Raw genomic sequence first — 17,310 nt, forward strand, 5'->3', positions numbered from 1 at the left:
ACAGTCTCAGATAAATAACCTAATAATTCATGTCAAGTTTCTGTAAAAATGAGAAGCCAGACCCAGAGGCAGTACAAAACAAGCAATAACAAAGATTAGAGCTGGAAAGTCATTGTCTTTAACTGTGTGCTCGCTGGTGAATCCACCAAGCTCCAAATCTGCGACCACAAGAGGAGCTAGCAAATTTTAATTCATTTACATAATTTACATAATTTCATGAAATGGAGATTAAAAGGGCAAGATACATGATCTATCAAAGCTTTGGTTCTTTGAAAGTTAAATAGAATTGAAAAGCCCCTCACCAAACAAATCACAAGAAAGGGAGAGAACATGAAAAATGATAAAATTAGGAATGAAAGGGGGGAAATATTGCATGTAACTCCAGTGAAATGCAGCGTTTCATTAGGGAATATCTGGAAATCTAATATTTCCAAAAGCTGGAAAATCAATAATAAACATAGTTTTCAAAATACATACCTACCAAAAGTATGCCAAGAAGAAGTAAATAACTTAAACCCCTAGTAAGCAACAATACTGAAGCAATAATTAAAAGTCTCCCACAAAAAAAGGCCCAGAACCAGGCAGATTCACTGCTGAATTTCCCCAAACTTTTAAAGAAAAGCTTAAGAGCCAACACTACCACTTTTCAAACTGTTCTACAAAATGAAAAGGAGAGGAGTACTACTAAACTCAGTCTATGATACTGAAACTTGAGGTATCTATTTGTGTAATAGTGGCACAACTATTATGGGAGTAACCAACTACTTTATGCTTGGATTTAAGACCCTCTGAAGAGGAGGGAACCAGTATCTGGTACTGTCAACCCAGTCAAAAACATTCATAGACCTTGGAGAGAAACTTATTACTGTTGTTTAGTTAAATCAGCAGAGCATCAAACTTCCTTCTAAATTTCTATATTTATAACCACATACAAGTACTAGTCTCAACCTTAACTCTTCTTTGCAGTAAGTGGTGTTGGGTACAAAGACACACAACTGCTCAAGGTGCTGAGAATGAGTGACTGGTAAGCGTTGAGCCCTAAACAAGAAATTTCTATCACTTCCTGAGAAAGCTAAGGAAACATCATGGGAGGGGGTGGGATGAATGTAAGAACTGGCAGAGAGGCAGAAGGACTGCAAAATGCTATCTTCTCCGTACGACAGCCATTGCACTCACAATGCACAGCAGCTGAGGTTACCTACACGGGTCCCGCTCACATTTGGCCCTGTCAACGCTCATGGATGGGGAAGGCATTCATGAGGCTGTACTCCTTCATGCTGAGCTATTAGCTACTAATAGATGCTAAGAGGGGGAAGTCATTGTCTTCAGCTGTGTGCTCACCGGTGAATCCACCAAGCTCCAAATCTGCGACCACAAGAGGAGCTAGCAAATTTTAATCCATTTACGTGAGGTGGTCATATATGTGAGGTATGCTGTGTGTAAAACTAGAAGAGGACCGTGAAGAGGTAGAAGAGATGTTATGGGGAGGGGCAAGATAAATGAATACATGTGTGATGATTAATATTGTCTACTTGACAGGATCCAGAATTGCCAAAGAGATAAACCTCTGGGTATGTCTGTGAAAGATTTTCTAGATTAGGCTAATTGACATGGGAAGACCTATTACAAGAAATCCATGGAGTCTGCTTAAAGGGTAAAGAAATTTATTAGGGAGGAAAACTCACTACAGCATGGGAGATTTACCGCAGACTCCTGAAAAGCAGAGTTACAGTCCCACACTGTTCTTCTGCCTGGTCCGTCTCAGCACCCAAACCTACGAGGGAGAGAAAAGAGTAGCTTAACTGTGTCTCAGGTCTTAAGGGTCGCCCTGAGCCATGCTCCAGGGGCAGGTACTTCAAGATCATAAATAGGTAGGACAGTTGCCTGCTACATCTCTAGGGGTGGGTGCTTCAAGGTCAAAGACAGAACAGCTATCCACTACAAAGACCCACCCTAAATGTGCTGTTCCATAGGTTGAGGTCCTGAACTGAATCAAAAGGAGAAAACAGGGACAGGAGAGATGGTTAGGTGGTTAAGAGCACTGGATGCTCTTTCAGAGGACCCAGGTTCAATTTCCAGCACCCACAGCTGTCTGTTACTCCAGTTCCAGGGGATCTGATGTCCTTTTCTGGTCCCTTCCAGCACTAGGTATGCATTTATTGCACTTACATACAGCAGGCAAAGCACTTATACACTATATATATATATATATATATATATATATATATATATAGAGAGAGAGAGAGAGAGAGAGAGAGAGAGAGAGAGACAGAGAGAGAGAGAGAGACAGAGAGAGAGAGAGGAAGGAAGGAAGGAAGGAAGGAAGGAGAGAGAGAGAGAGAGAGAGAGAGAGAGAGAGAGAGAGAGAGCGCACAGCTTGGGCACCAGCATTTTATTGCCCTCTGTTTTCTGTCTGTGGGTGCAGTGTGACAAGCGGCTTCAAGTTCCTGCCACCATTGCTTTTCTACCACAATGTTACCCCAAAATAGGAGCAAAGAGTCCTTCCTTCCTTGGGTTGCCCTTGCGAGGTACTTTGTCACATGTCAACACGTGGCATGAAAGCAGAAGAGGAGGGCGGAGAACGGCACCAGGAAGAAGAAAGAACACACATAATGAGGCCCACTACTTTGTGCATACTTAAGAAAAACCGAAGAGAGGGGCTGGGGGGGGGGGAGGGTCTTCAGGACATTTTCTTTGTTTGGAACTTGAACAGAAAGTTGACCCTGTGTCAAAGACAGACAATGTTCTGGGGCCCAGGTACCAACCCCCCACCCACAAGGCAAAGACCCACTGAGATCCCTCATAGCGAAATTCACACAAGTTCCGGCCTTTCTCTCATTGCTTTCTGTGAATTATAATATAGATGCAGAGGAAATTAGATCACTCCCACCTCAGCTCAGCATGCCAAACTGTAAGCTAATCCATTTTTCTTTACTAAATCCTGTTTCCCAATTCTTTGGGAAACTGAGACAGTGGTTTATGGACCTAAGTGCCTGGTTATGCCCGTTGCTTGTCTTAAGTGTGGACCAGTGTCCGCCATCACTGAACTTCAACTCCAGCACAGACCACATTAAGAAAATCTGGTTGTATCTCTATTTTGACCCAGTAAACTGCTTCTCCCATCAAAGTATTGGTCACTTGATCATCCAAGCATGGCAGAGGCCAGTACGGGACTAGGAGACTCCCAAGCATTAGGATAGGATCACCACCACCAGTTCCCGAGGATGTCCTCCAGCAGGTGGTGGTAGTTTGCAAGTCATCCAGCAGGTGGTGATAACTCACAGACTTCCGGAGCAGGAAGAGCCAGGAGCATTAGAGTAACCTGAATTGAATAAGGACTAACAGGGGCATTCCATTCGACTGCCCTGTGGTGAATTTCTTCTAGACTTAGCTAGTCCCAGCCACAACAGAAGAGGGCAACAAATCTATATTTTAGCTTTTAATTCAAAGGAAAAGATCACAAGCTTACCATCGTTTGTCTTAATGATACATAGAAATCATAAGTCTTTTTTTCTTTTTTAAGGTAAAATATACTAAAGATTGTCATGTTTAGCAAGTGTTGAAACAATGAAAATAATGCATTATAACAGCTGTAAACAAGATACAAATTTAATAATAATAGACTGTCATCACCCCCTTTCTTCACACATCACCATCAGTTAAAGTCACCCTAAAATCACTTTACTGAAGAAACTATAGCATTTAGTTTCTGAGCCTATAATGATTATTTTGCCTGTTTGATCTCTTATTCACACAATTCTAAAGCTATGTATTTAATGCCTGCTTAATGCTGGGCAATTTCTGGGTGCCAGGGTATTAGCAGTAAGCAATACAGTCCATGTTCCTGCCATCGTGGGGTTTACACGTGGGAGAATCTGCTTTCACCAGGATATGAAAATAAAATAAAGTACCAAGACACCAGGTGTAGATGTATCCAACCTTCTTATTAAATAAGAAACACAGAACCAATGCAAAGAAGAAAGCCAAGAGGTCAGAGCTAAGAGCTAAAACCTTACCCTTCCTCCTGCGGTGGTCCTACCTCTCCGAACCAGAGCTACCCCTGTGTTAAAGTCTTTATATAGAGTTCCTGTCCTGCCTTCTCATTGGTTGTAAACCCAACCACATGACCGCCTCCTCACGGCCTGTCTGTATAGGCCTCCAGGTTTTCCATGATTGATATTAAGATTAAAGGCATGTGTATCCAATAATGGCTGTATCCCTGAACACACAGAGACTTACCCAGCTCTGCCTACCAAGTGCTGGAATCACAAGCGTACGCCACCACTGCCCTGCTTTCCTATGGTTTGCTAATAGCTCTGACCCCCGGGCAACTTTATTTATTAACCTACAAATAACATTTTAATACAAATAAAATATCACCATAACCAGGTTGTATGTCTAGCTCTAAACCTTCCAGTCACTAAGATACTTCTAATGTGTCCTGACCTCACCTGTTGCAGAACCCAACTTGTATGCATGGCTGGGCTCCACATGCAAGAGTGGCATCATTTCTTATCAACTGATCCTGAACTTCCCATCCGTCTTCCACTGGCTCCTTTTTGGAGCGGTGGGGCTGTCTGTCACACCTGAGTCCTAAGTGTGAACTTTCTATATCGGTTTTCTGAGCTGCTTCCTTAGTTGCTTCCTTTAGCCAGAAGTGCTGGGATTCCATTTCCCTCTCAGTAATGTGTAGGAACATTTCCCGACTCAAGCACACATTGCGTTCTTCTGCAAACTTCATCCACTCCAGCAGGAATCCTACGGTAAGGTGGAAGACACTGTGCAGTTTAATTCTGGACCCTAAGTGTGAGTTATGAATCCAAGAGAGGTTAATGAACACCTGCTTCTGGTCTACACACACACATACACACACACACACACACACACACATACACACACGTACATGCACACCTCACACACCACATACATGTATATACCCATAATTAAAAATAAAAATGAAGAAGTATGTGTGGGAGGGAATGTGTAGTGTCTCACCCTTGCTGAACCGAGAACCTTAAATTCTTATATCATTTGACTTGATTTTTAAAAAATACTGCTTATGGCCTACCAACCTACTTTCATAACCCTCTAATGTACTGAAATCTGTAGCATGAATAATAGTGAATCAAGTACATCAGGAAACTGAGTAGAATTTTGTGGCATATTAGCAACTCAAGGCTGGAAGGAAGGGAGCATTAGCTTTGCTGGTGGACGTCACATACACTTATTTTTGACAAATGACTGTTTGGAGGAAGCTGAAACAACCTTTGAGGCAAGGGCTTATGGTCTAGTCCAGTGATTGGATGCATCTAAAACACCTTAAGCCCCTGTGTTTACACGGTGAGCATTGTTAGCAAACATACCCCGGAGTATAGAGGGGGCAGGGGTTGCTTTGTGGTGAATGGTCTGGAAGGAGGACTGGCCAGAGGTTTCACAGTGAGGTGATGTTGAAGGTGGCCTGCCCATAGAAATGGAGTTGGATTTCTCCAAGAGGGTGGGGATGAAGAGCATGGGATCCTGTTGGACGGGTTTTCTTGGTCTATTGTTAATGAAGGTCTGAGAGAGTATGCTTGGACATTGTTCAGAGGCAAATGGGTATAGGAACCCCAAGAGTGAAGATAGAAACCAGTCCCACAGCTGCTAATGGGAAACCACACCCCTAGCTAATGTGAAGGTCACTTCAATCTCATGTTTAGAATAGTCCATGTTCCGGCCCCAGCTAACTCTGCTGCATATACTGTTTTCATGTCCTCTTTCCCCACTCACCAAATTTCTGCTATTTGGTATTTTCTCAGGATGCAAATTTTCAAAACACAGTAGAAACTCTTCCATCAGAAAGCAACTTGTGGATTCCGTTTGTTATTCAGACAATGAGTGCTCTGTCTTGGCAGTTGACGATTTTCTTTCTGATGGAGGTGCTTGTGTGATGGTTCATGCTCAGAAACCCTCTGCCGCACCTTGAGTTCCTCACTGGCTCAATCTTGCTTTAATCAATATGCCAATACTTATTTGAACAGGAGAGCAGATTACTCCTGTTTCTATTTTCTTTTTTTTTACGAAAGGGTCCTTGGGCACAGATTAATCTCATGACCCAGAGAGAGGCTGGCTTGCTCTCGTCACGGACTGTCTGGAGTTTTCAATTACTGTTGAGTATGATTATGGATCAGAGAGAGGCTTTAGGCCAGGCCTCTTCCCTAGCATAAAACTGACTCTGCTTGCATGAACAGAGAAGTGTACACCTTTTGCCAGTGAATGCTGCAGCTAGGACCCTCCCAGCTTAGTGGCCGCTGTCCTGCTCCACCAAGAAGGTGGTTACTTGTTGCTTATACTTGTATAAGTTTGAGTTTATTCAAGGAATTTGAATGCACAGATGGCCCTTAGAATCCAAAGATTCTGTAGCTGTAGATTCAACCAACAGTAGATGAGAAACATTTAGGGAAATTGTGTCTATACTAAACATGTAAAGATTTTGTTTTCTCGCCACTGTTTTCAAATGTTGTGTGACTTTCCTCATGAGAGCATGAGAAATGAACAATTGTTCATCTGAGATAGGCCATCTAGAACAGCCCTACACACAAAAAAAATTCCATCCAAGGCTATTTTAGTGAATTGGTGAGTTGTGTTGAGGGTTTTTTATAGGAGTGTACATAAAGGGTTATTTACAGGAGCACGGACAACTCAAAGGCAGTTATCTGGGTGACCATTCACAAAAGCTTTGGCCCTGGATTTCCATGCACAACTCACGGGAGTCTGCTCTTCCCCCCACCATGCTTACTGCTTATTCAACCTTGGAGAGAGGCCTTATGGGAGCTGGAACTTTCTGAGCTTCCTGGGTGTTTTAACTTCTATTTACTTCCTGAATCTTATTTCTCTCTGTTTTCCCCCTTCCAGAAGGAGATGCTTCAACTCTGAGGAAATAGTTACACAACATGTGAGCAGTACAGCAGCATTTCTATAACATTTCCATTGAAATAGGTGCTATAAAGAATCTACAGGTGGTTTAAAACATACAAGACTGTGTTTGTAAAGTGTGTGTGCATACTGCACCATTTTATATAGGGACTTGAGCACCCATAGATTGTCAATCGACACCAAGGGTCTACTGTATTATTAATTCACTGATATTTAACCACTGTGGGAAATGAGGAAATATATACATTTTAACTTTTTTAAAAAATGTTAAGGTTGAGGTCTCATGGGCTCCCCTGTCCCCCATACATGTACAGAAAGGACTACAGGCAACTAAGGAAAGTTGAAAATAGAAGAAATAGTCTTCCCCAGGGAAGAGCTCACCAACTAGTTATCTAATACCAAATGATCAGCCCTGAAAACATACATTCAAGCAACATTATACAGACTGAGAAGGATGTATTTAGGAATGCATGTATATATATGCAGATGCATGTAACATCAATGAAGGAAGAGGCCATGAATTTGAAAGAGAGCAAGGAGGGGTATGTGAGAGGATTTGGAGGCAAGAAAGGAAAAAGGAAAGTGATGTAACTATACTATAATCTCAAAAATGAAAGAAATATTTTTGAAGTGAAAGGTCTCAGGACATGGCTCAATGTTCCAAGTGCTTCCTGTACAAGCATGAGGACCTGAGGTCAGATCTTCAGCACTGATTGAAAAAGCCAGGTACTCATGACTATGACCATAGCATTGGGAGACCGACAGGTGGCCTTACCGGCCAGACAGCCTAGGCAAAATGGCTAACTACAGCTTCAGTGAGAGGACCAGGCATATAAGGAAGACACTCAAAGTGACCTTTGGCCTCCCCACAAGCAAGTGCACATATGCACACACTACATGAAAAATGTGATGTAGTGATAATAAACCAAATAGATACAGCAAGTAAAAAACACACCAAGACGAGGTTTGCAATTAGGCATTTTGGCTCGCACCTATAATCCCCGCACTTGGGAGGCTAAGGCAGGAAGATTACCATCTTAAGCTACATAGTGAGTTCCAAGCCAGCCTGGTTTCTGAGTGAGACAATGCTCTGGATGTCACTAAATTTGGAGCTTTCTGTTAGACCAAGAGAAGTCAAGAAAAAATTCTTTTTTACTACATGCAGTTGTAGGAAGCACTTGCAATATCTTGAGCATAGCAATGAATAGCAAGTTTCAAAGTGGTTTTATTGTACACGAAAAATTATAGTTTGCATGGCTAGACTCCCCTTTTACTGGTTCTTATTAAAAATTAAAGGGGTCCATTTGAAGTATAGCTGACTGCTGGCAGATTTGTTCAGCTCAACAGAAAGAAAACCCTTAAAAGTCAGAAGCATTGTGATCAACCTGTTCCTTAGATCACTCAGCTGGTCCCTCGTCTGGGTCTTAGAGAACACCACCAAATCCACTTCACTGTCATAGACCAGGATTGTGTCTTTTAGCCACAGTTCAAGTCGATGTTTCTAATGTATCTCTCTCTGTGTATAATAGAATAATAATAAATCAAGTAGATACATGGGGATAAAAGTCATACCAAGACGAGGTATGCAGTCAGGCATTTTGGCTCTCCCCTGTAATCCCAATACTTGGGAGGCTGAGGCAGGAGGGTTGCCATCAGTTTGAAGTCATCTTAGGCTACATAGTGAGTGTATGTATATGTGTGTGCTCATACACGAGTATATTTATGTATCTCTGTGTTTACACACGTAGGTACACATATTTACAGGTATGTGTGAGGGCCAGATGACAACCTCAGGGGGCATTCCTAAGGCGTTACCCACCTTCTTTTTTGACATGGGTCTTTCACTGATCTTGGTGCTCACCAAGCAGGCTGGTCAGCAAGCCCTGCACCCCCAGCACTGGCTTTACAAGCTTGTACCACTAGAGGCAGAATTTTTTTTTAATGTGGCTTCTGCACATGGGATTTGTATCCCTATGTTTATTCAGCAAGTATCTTATGGACTGAGCCATCTCCACAGTCCCAACAAAAAACCTTAATTCTTTGTAACTCAGTCTCTCTGAAGGTAGAGCCTCCCTTTAGTAGGCCATGTACTGCTTAGATCTTCCTGTCTGGGCCTGCTTGTTTCTTTACTTACCCAACTTCTTACCAACACAGAAGCCATCCTCTTGATTCTTAGACTTGCTTTCTGGACAGTAAATCTGTTGTCAGCCTGTGTCAGAATGAAGGATTCATTTTTGCTGAAACATTATTCCATTCAGCCCATCTTTGGGTTTATTTTCTTTCTCCTGGTCAGCAAGTATTTTTTTTTAATTTATTTACTTTTTAAGTTATATATCTTTTTGTAGGTTGGTATGTAATCATTAAATGTGCAGTTACAGAGAACAGTGTGATGATTTGATCTATGTATACACCAAGTACCAGTCAACTCAGAGCAACAGCATCCTTTTATTTTCCATCTTCCTGTGTCTCATGATTGATGAGCTTTCTGAAAGCACCATACAGCTCATACTTTTAAAATTCAACCTGACACACATTTCTTAAATGAGAGACTTATTACATTTACAGTTATTATAATTATCAGCATATTTTATTCATTCCTTCAATCTTTTTTTTTTTTGAAGTTACTCTGGGTCCCTCCTCTCCATTTTTTTAATTGAAGAGGGGGGTTTTGTTTCTGCTCTTTTCTTCTTTCCTATATGATTTACTATTTCTGTCAACTGGGATGAAATAATGTATTCTTTTATTAACTGTTTATAAATTGTTAACTTTTAGACTTAATAGTCTAAAGTTACTCAATAACTGTTACCCTTCTTTTAAATGATGAAAGATTCAGAAGCTTCCCTTAATTCAGTTCCTTCTTGTCTTCCACGGAACTTCTCAGTATTTCTGTCCTATCTCCTCTAATAGCTGAATCTTCAGACTTTCACAAAACTGGAAAGTGTTAACCCCAGCACTCAAAGGCAGAGGCAGGTGGAACTCTGTGAGTTTAAAGCCAGTTTAGATCCTGGTCTATGTCATGAGTTCTGGGTCAGTCAGGGAAACACAGTGAGACTCTGTCTACAAAAATTTTTTAATAATTAACTGCTGAGCCATCTCTCCAGCCTAAAAATTTTTTAATAATTAAAAGAAACTAGAATGCTGCTCTAGATTCACTCTTTCACTCACCAGTTTCCTGCCTGCTATTCTTCATGTCTTATTTTTTTCTCTTCCTCCTCCCTCCTCTCTTCTCCCCTTACCCCTTCCTAAGCAGTTTTTTTAGTAAATGATCAAAAGGTCTGTCAGTGATATACTGTCTCTGATAATGTCTTTGTTTCACTTTTAATACTTAACCATCATCTCTTTAAATACAAAACTTAGTACTGGCAATTATTTTCTCTAGTCTTTGTATCAGAGGCCTGATGAGGGATGCTCATGTCCTCAGTTTGAGCAATTTGCCCATCTGAATACCTAAAAAGAATTGAACTGCATGATTGTCCACAGAAGCCAGTCTAAGGGCCCCCAGAAGACTCAGGACCCTGGTTCTTGGTCATATCACAGAATTAGTCCTCTTACTGGGTAGATACAGGGACACACGTCTGTCTTTCCCATCCACACTGAGAGTCACACACAAGTACATTGCATCTCCTTCTCTTGACCACTCACTCTCATGTTCTGGTTCCCAACTTCCAAATGCAGGATTTTGGCTGAGCCCTGTCTGTGGGGAGCCAGTTGGAGACAAGACCACATATGTGTCAACACTATCAGGCTTACCCTTTCCCATGCCACACAGCCTGCCTTGCTCTGCTTTCCCACTGGACCCTTTCTGTTGGTGTACCAACATGTATTTCCTGATCAGAAAAGGTCATTAAATCTGAAAAAAAAAGAACCAGTTTGGATGGTGCAAGGTGAGGATAAATAAACTGGAATGTGGTCTAGGTTCTGACTAGCAAGACCAAATCACAAAAGGTCTTGGGGAGACTTTGAAGGGACTCAGACTGTAGCTCTTATCTGTCATTTTCCACCTGACCAGACTCCCCTTGTGCATTTGTATTGAGATGTCCCAGTTTCTTCCCATAACCCATTGTCTCTTACAGAACAGCCCTTTCTCCCAAGCCATTCTTGCTCCAGTGGCAACAGAGTTTTTGTTGTTGCTGATTCGGCAGATCAATTCACAGCCCCTTTTCTCTCTGCCCACTTTTAGAATCAGTTTATAGGTCAGCAAATGCCATTAGCAGATTGGCATCCTTATGTCTGACAAAGGCCAAGTAAGAAGGCAAGCTTTCTCTGAGAGTCAAGGTAGGTTTGCTAGGACCCTCTGCCTAGTATGGGATGTGTGATAGCCTGCTTGGGAAGCTTGATCATTTGTGACAATTCTACCTACCTAGGACACTTTGTCCCCCTAGACCTAGTGAAAAAAGGTTACAGGGGGGACCAAGGTTACCCACAGTCCCTCCTCCTCCCAGCATTTCTCAGTTCCAAAGAGTGGGCCAAATGCAGCTTGATCACTACCGCTCCCTCATAGGGATGGAAACCTTGGACAAGAACCCAATAGTTCTGTTTTTCAATGTCATCTTCCTGAAGGAAACTTCGGGGAAGGGGAACAAGTGTCCCCATTGAGGCCTCCATGAGCTGAGCTGTTAAGACAGGTTCCCCTGAGGCCCCTGTAACAAATGATTCTGATGGTGATAAGACATGGCTTCATGGAAGCTTAGAATCCTGAACACAAAGCTCCGATCCTCGGAGCACGTGAGATCATACCAGACTCTTTTCATCCTTGTAAGTAAAACCTCCCAGTTGTTTCTTTTTTCAGATCTTGGCTGGTGTGCAGACATCTGGAGCACATCTGCACTAGCAGTGTGAATTCCAGTGTCACAGCAGTTGAAGAACTCAATGGTTGTGAAAGCTAATCTCATCCCTTATTTGTGTGTGGGAGGTGTGTGTGTGTGTGTGTGTGTGTGTGTGTGTGTGTGTGCTTACATGAGTGTGAGGCAGAGAGAGAGAGAGAGAGAGAGAGAGAGAGAGAGCCTGTGCGTATGTGTGTGTGCCAGAAGACAACCTCAGATGTCATTATTCTGGCACTGTTCATCTCTCTCTGGAACCTGTAGCTCACCAAGTCTGCCTGGCTGACTGCCATGTGAGCCCCAGGGATCTGCCCATCTCTGCCTCCCCAGTACCCGAATTACAAGAGGTTACCGCCATTTCCAGCTTTTTCTGTATGGGTTTTGGAAACTAAACTCAGGTCCTCATGCTGATGTGGCAAGCACTTTCTTAACTGAGCTGTCTCCAAAGCTCTCATTCCTTATTTTGTTCAGAATCACGAGATCTAACAACATTAAATGACTTGCCCAACAACAGATTATTGTGCCCGTTTCACATGATCAAGAGATACTTCCAACTATATCATATTGATCATCAGAGAAACAATGTACAGAAAAACCATGATGTCCTTCCTAAACACAAACATACATAGATTTTATAAAATAAAGGACGGCCTTTGGTTGACCCACAAAAATTTGTATTTTAACATTCCTTTTTCCTTAGTGTGGAATAACCCAGACTTTGTTTAGCATTCATTCTGTGGTTTGACTATTATGGTCCTAATAAATGTCCGCTATTTAATGTTCTCTTTTCTTAATTAACCAAGTGCCAAGTAGAAAGAGATAAGTTATGCACTTTAATTATAGCAACCCCAGGCTACTCGGAGAATCCTTATCAGTAGGATAGAATGTACATCCTACACGCAATGAAAAACAAAATTGGTGGAAGCTTCACAGGTGTGAGACTGAGGAAACAATTCCATCTCCCGCCACTATCAGGAGAGAAGAACAGCAGGGTTTCATCCCATGACCCTTGGGTCATGCAGGGTCTGGTTTTATTTGTGCTTATTTTATCTTCTCACTTATCATGAGATGGTGAATAATCTGGATCCTGGGAGAGACAGGGTATTTATAATGCTACAGAGGGGCTGTCAGGAGCTCTGTCCTGATGACTTCTCTTTTCTAGAACCTTCCATGGACTCTCCAATCCTCATTGAGGATTATTGCTTAGTAAAGTATATTTTGAGGTCTGGCTAAAAGGTGGGGGGGGCGGGTCAGGAGAAAGTGAGGAGGTAAATGAGAACAAGGTATAATGCCATGCATATAAGAAAATGGCATATTTCATAAAGTACTTGAAAGTTTAATAATTAAAGGAGAGGAGGCTGGAGAGATGGCTCAGTGGTTAAGAGCACTCACTGCTCTTCCAGAGGACCCTGGTTCAAGTCCCAGCACCCACATAGCAGCTTACACCTGTCTGTAAATCCAGTTCCAGGGAATCTGGCACCCTCACTCCAAAGTGCATGAAATAAAATTACATAAATTATTTAAAAAAATAATTGTAGAAGAAAGGAAGTTGGGACAAGAAGTTGGGACAAAGAAGGCATAAGGTGACAGGTCATGTGCTTTTCTTTGTGAAGGCCCAGAGGAGGCAGGAAGTGGCAGCTATGGACCTCGGTATATCACCAGTACAGGAGTGAATGAGGATGATGACGGATCTGAAGATGAACTGGATCTGGATGTGTCCTTTGAGGAGGTACCGTCACCTCTGTTGTTGACTCCAGTGTGCTTTGTCTCCCTGCTGACCGCAGCAGCTTAGCCACAGAGCATGACCATGAAAGTTCAAACTGAAATGGACCCATCAGCAATGATTTATTTCCTCTGACTATGATGCGGGGGGGGGGGGGGGGGGGTCATGCGGGGTACGGGATAAATTAACACTAGGAAGTTTTCTAGCAGGCTGTTATCCTATGAACAGCCTCTGTCTACAAGTAGCCTCATAAACTACCGAAAAAAAAAATGTAGATTTACCATCCACGGAATTTTGTAAAATGAGGCAGTATAAGAAAATGAATGATTCCTTGGCAAAGCCATGCATTTTGTAATAGTTTAGTAAGGACAGGTCATAGAGTATCAGCTTTACCACACGGAATTTTCTGACTAATACGGGACAGGTGCTTAAACTCCCTGAGTCTCAAAGTCCTCCTCTGTAAACTGGGGTCAGGGCCTCTGTCCCACGGACATCCTGGGGTTTTTGGACATTCACAGTGAGCCTATGGTCCAAGAGATGCATATATGCAATGTAAAGATGACTCTGTGTTTATGCTAAGTCCTTTCCTTCTCTCACATAGGTTAAACCACTTCCTGCTACCAAAGCTGGGAGTAGGAAGGTCTTGATAGAATCCAAGAAGACTTCTCTCTCTAACCCAGAGATGGGTTCTAGGCTTGCACAACCTACCCCAGCATCTCTCCCTGAAACTACAGTGGCCATCCCACACACCCCTGCCCAGCGGAAGGGGAAGAACAGTGTGGCCATGATGTCAAGGCTCTTTGACATGTCCTGTGATGAAACTCTCTGCTCCGCTGACAGCTTCTGTGTCAATGACTACACCTGGGGAGGCTCACGATGTCACTGCAACCTGGGCAAAGGGGGCGAGGGCTGCTCGGAAGGTAAGCCCTGGAAAGGGAATGAACACAGCGTGGTTAAACCTGCAGAGTCCTGTAGATGGTTGTATGATACAAACACAGCACCTTCTGGCCATCTTTTTTTTGTAAGATAAGCCTTTCCTTTATGTATGGGTTGGTAAATTAGCTCCCCCAGGGAAAGTGAGAAGCATCTTCCACTGCCTCTCAGAGGCAGTAGCCCTGTTTCTATGTGTGTCTAGTGTGAGGTTCTTTGAAGCAGCTATCGAGAAATCATCTCAATAGGACCAGGAGGTAGACTCTACCGTTATCACATCTCTATCAAAACGATAACCAGAACACCCAGAAGGGTGGAGAGGGCTGATGGCTGAGCCACCTGGGTACCGCAAAAGCCCAGCATGAAAATGAGTGATGTTGGACTTCAAGCCACTCATTTCTTTTCCGGGAAGCAGGAACCCATCTTCCAAACCCAGTTTCTTCTGAAGAATTTCCCTTCAGAAAAGGCTCCCTGATCCCGAGAGTAATAGGTGTGAAAGGCAGAGAAAGGGAGATGGATGGGAAGGAAGCTGAGTGTAGTTGATTAGATGAGGGTTTTACTGGGTGATAGGCAGACAATGGTGTCTGTTGATTTCTGCTTTGAAAAGAATGAGGCAAGAGCATTCTGTCACATTGCGCTTTTTTCTTTTAGATATCTTTATCCAGTATCCTCAGTTCTTTGGTCACTCCTACGTAACCTTTGAGCCTCTGAAGAACTCTTATCAGGCATTTCAGATCACTCTGGAATTCAGGGTAAGAGGAGCTGCCACATAATTAGTGTCCATTGAACACATCTGATTACATTAGAGGAATACAGGGAAGAGGGAAAGTAAAAAAGTATGACACACCTAGCCTGACCCGAAATCAGTCACAACATCTGGCAGGGTGGGGGTACATTCACAGTGTTCAAGTGCACAGCTGGGGGAGGGTGGGTTTACAAGTCACCAACTATGGAAGATTAGACTCCCAGTGAGCATGCTGCTTCCAGGGTGATGGTCAGGGGCAGGATTTCAGGACTAACAATGCATTCCATTCCCCAAAGTCCTTTAGAGCGATCTCTCTGGTCCCAATCATCTAAAGACCAGCATCCAGCTGGCGCTTGGAGCTTAATGTGATTCATTGAGTGTCTTTGAAGAAGCAAAAGGGTGAAGGGTCTGGAAACCCCTTGGCAAGTGTTAACTGTCTAGGAGGTGGCCTATCCCTCAGCTATCACACCCAGTGTGACTACCCAGTGGACTGCTGGTACTGCCTAGAGAGAAGGAAAGTAGCAGATATACATGCTTCCCAGGTAGAGAGGAAGAGCAGAAGAAACACTTTAGAAATGGAATGCTCATCGGTGACGGTAGAAAACGATGAGCACAAACAATGTGCTCTGTGTCCGGGGCTATAGGACTCAGGCTCGTCCGCAAACTTTGCCGGTGCATCCGCAAAGCCAAGGAAAAAGCAGGTTGGGTATGGGCCTTCCTCACCTCAGAGCTGCTCCTCAGGCACTATTCATACCACTGCTATTTTTTTAATGTGAAGGAACCGGCCTGGATATGTGGGAACTCCCAGGAGTCCGTGTGCTTGCAGCAGTAGGATGGCAGAGGGGAACACTCATGTTTTGTCTTCATGAGTGTTCACAGAGGAGGAGGAAGGGGTGGCCATGGTTCCTGTGGCTTTTGCTTGTGTGTTCACAGGCAGAGGCAGAGGACGGCTTACTGCTCTACTGTGGGGAGAGTGAACACGGGAGAGGTGACTTCATGTCCCTGGCTCTCATCCGACGCTCCCTCCAGTTCAGGTAACTTCTACCCTAAGTCCTGTAGACCTTAAAATTCTGCCACATACGTTGTACACAATGCGGGCCGTACAACTAGACTCCAGTCACTAAAGGAATAGTGTGCAGGAGATGAGCCGGGGCCAGTTTCTCACGTCCCAGAGAGCCGGGACGGCAGAGTAACCTTTGAAGTTTGAGTTTGGGAATGTTGCCTCACTCACTCATTCTGACGCCACAGTTAGGTATGGAACACCCACTGTGGGCGCGTGGCAGTTTGGCAAAGGCCAAGTCCTCTCTTTCCTGAAGCTCAAGCAGAAGACAAGATCTTCTCAGAGCCTCCTGGAGACAAGATGGCCATCAGCTATGGAAGGGCAACAGGCCCCCAAGGAGGCCCAAACCTACCATGACTTCCCTGGGGTTGGGCTGAATCCTGACTTGCCACCTGTACCTGGGTCATTTTTTTTTCCTCCAGATACTTTGGAAGCTGTTTTTAGTTAACTTGATTTTTCAGGAAGGCAGAGTGTGGGCACATAGTGTCTGTCTGTGAATGAATGACAGGCACCAGTCTTGACCCTGTCCATGGTCCTCTAGCTAGTCCTGATGGCATCATTTCCTTACTGCCTGACCTTTGGCAGATGACATGAGCTATGGGAGTTGCCTTTCCTCAAAGGATTATGGAGGGGATCACATGAGCTCTCTTATGCTTAGCACAATGCCTGTCCAGGAAGCATATACCAACCCTAATGGTTTATTTAATTTTTTAGGCATTAAAAAATACTTTTGCGGGAAGGGAAGACAGCTGAGTCAGTAAAGTGCCTCCCATGCCAAGCATGAGGACCTGAGTTTGGATCCATAGCACCCATGTAAAAAGTCAGACATGCTAACACACACCTATAACCCCCAAGCACTGGGAAGCAGGGACTGTAGATCCTGGAGTTTGCAGTCATGGAGCTCTGGGTTCAGGTACAGAACCTGTCTCAAAAAAACACAGTGGAAAGCATAAAAGGAAGGTATCTGATGTTAACCTCTGGTGTCCATCCGGCTTGTGACATCTATCACACACACATGCATAAACACACACATACACACACACACACACACACACACACACACACACACACACACACACACACGTCTTGAGTTCTTAGGGTTACCTTGAAGACATTCAAG

The 17,310-nt window shown here is 43.5% G+C and overlaps 1 protein-coding gene across 3 annotated transcripts in view; it reads left to right on the plus strand.

Moving 5' to 3' along the window:
- The window catches only part of Egflam (EGF like, fibronectin type III and laminin G domains), a 175,331-nt gene that overhangs the window by 111,937 nt on the left and 46,084 nt on the right, over nt 1-17,310 (plus strand). For all 3 annotated transcript variants that reach the window (XM_052743187.1, XM_052743188.1, XM_052743190.1), the window contains 4 exons: nt 13,346-13,461; nt 14,057-14,375; nt 15,037-15,137; nt 16,064-16,164. In XM_052743187.1, coding sequence (XP_052599147.1) covers nt 13,346-13,461; nt 14,057-14,375; nt 15,037-15,137; nt 16,064-16,164 — 637 coding nt within the window. The remainder of the gene's footprint in view (nt 1-13,345; nt 13,462-14,056; nt 14,376-15,036; nt 15,138-16,063; nt 16,165-17,310) is intronic.

This window comes from Peromyscus californicus, unplaced genomic scaffold, assembly GCF_007827085.1.
Source record: "Peromyscus californicus insignis strain IS unplaced genomic scaffold, ASM782708v3 Scaffold_18__1_contigs__length_77618521, whole genome shotgun sequence".
NCBI lineage: Eukaryota > Metazoa > Chordata > Mammalia > Rodentia > Cricetidae > Peromyscus > Peromyscus californicus.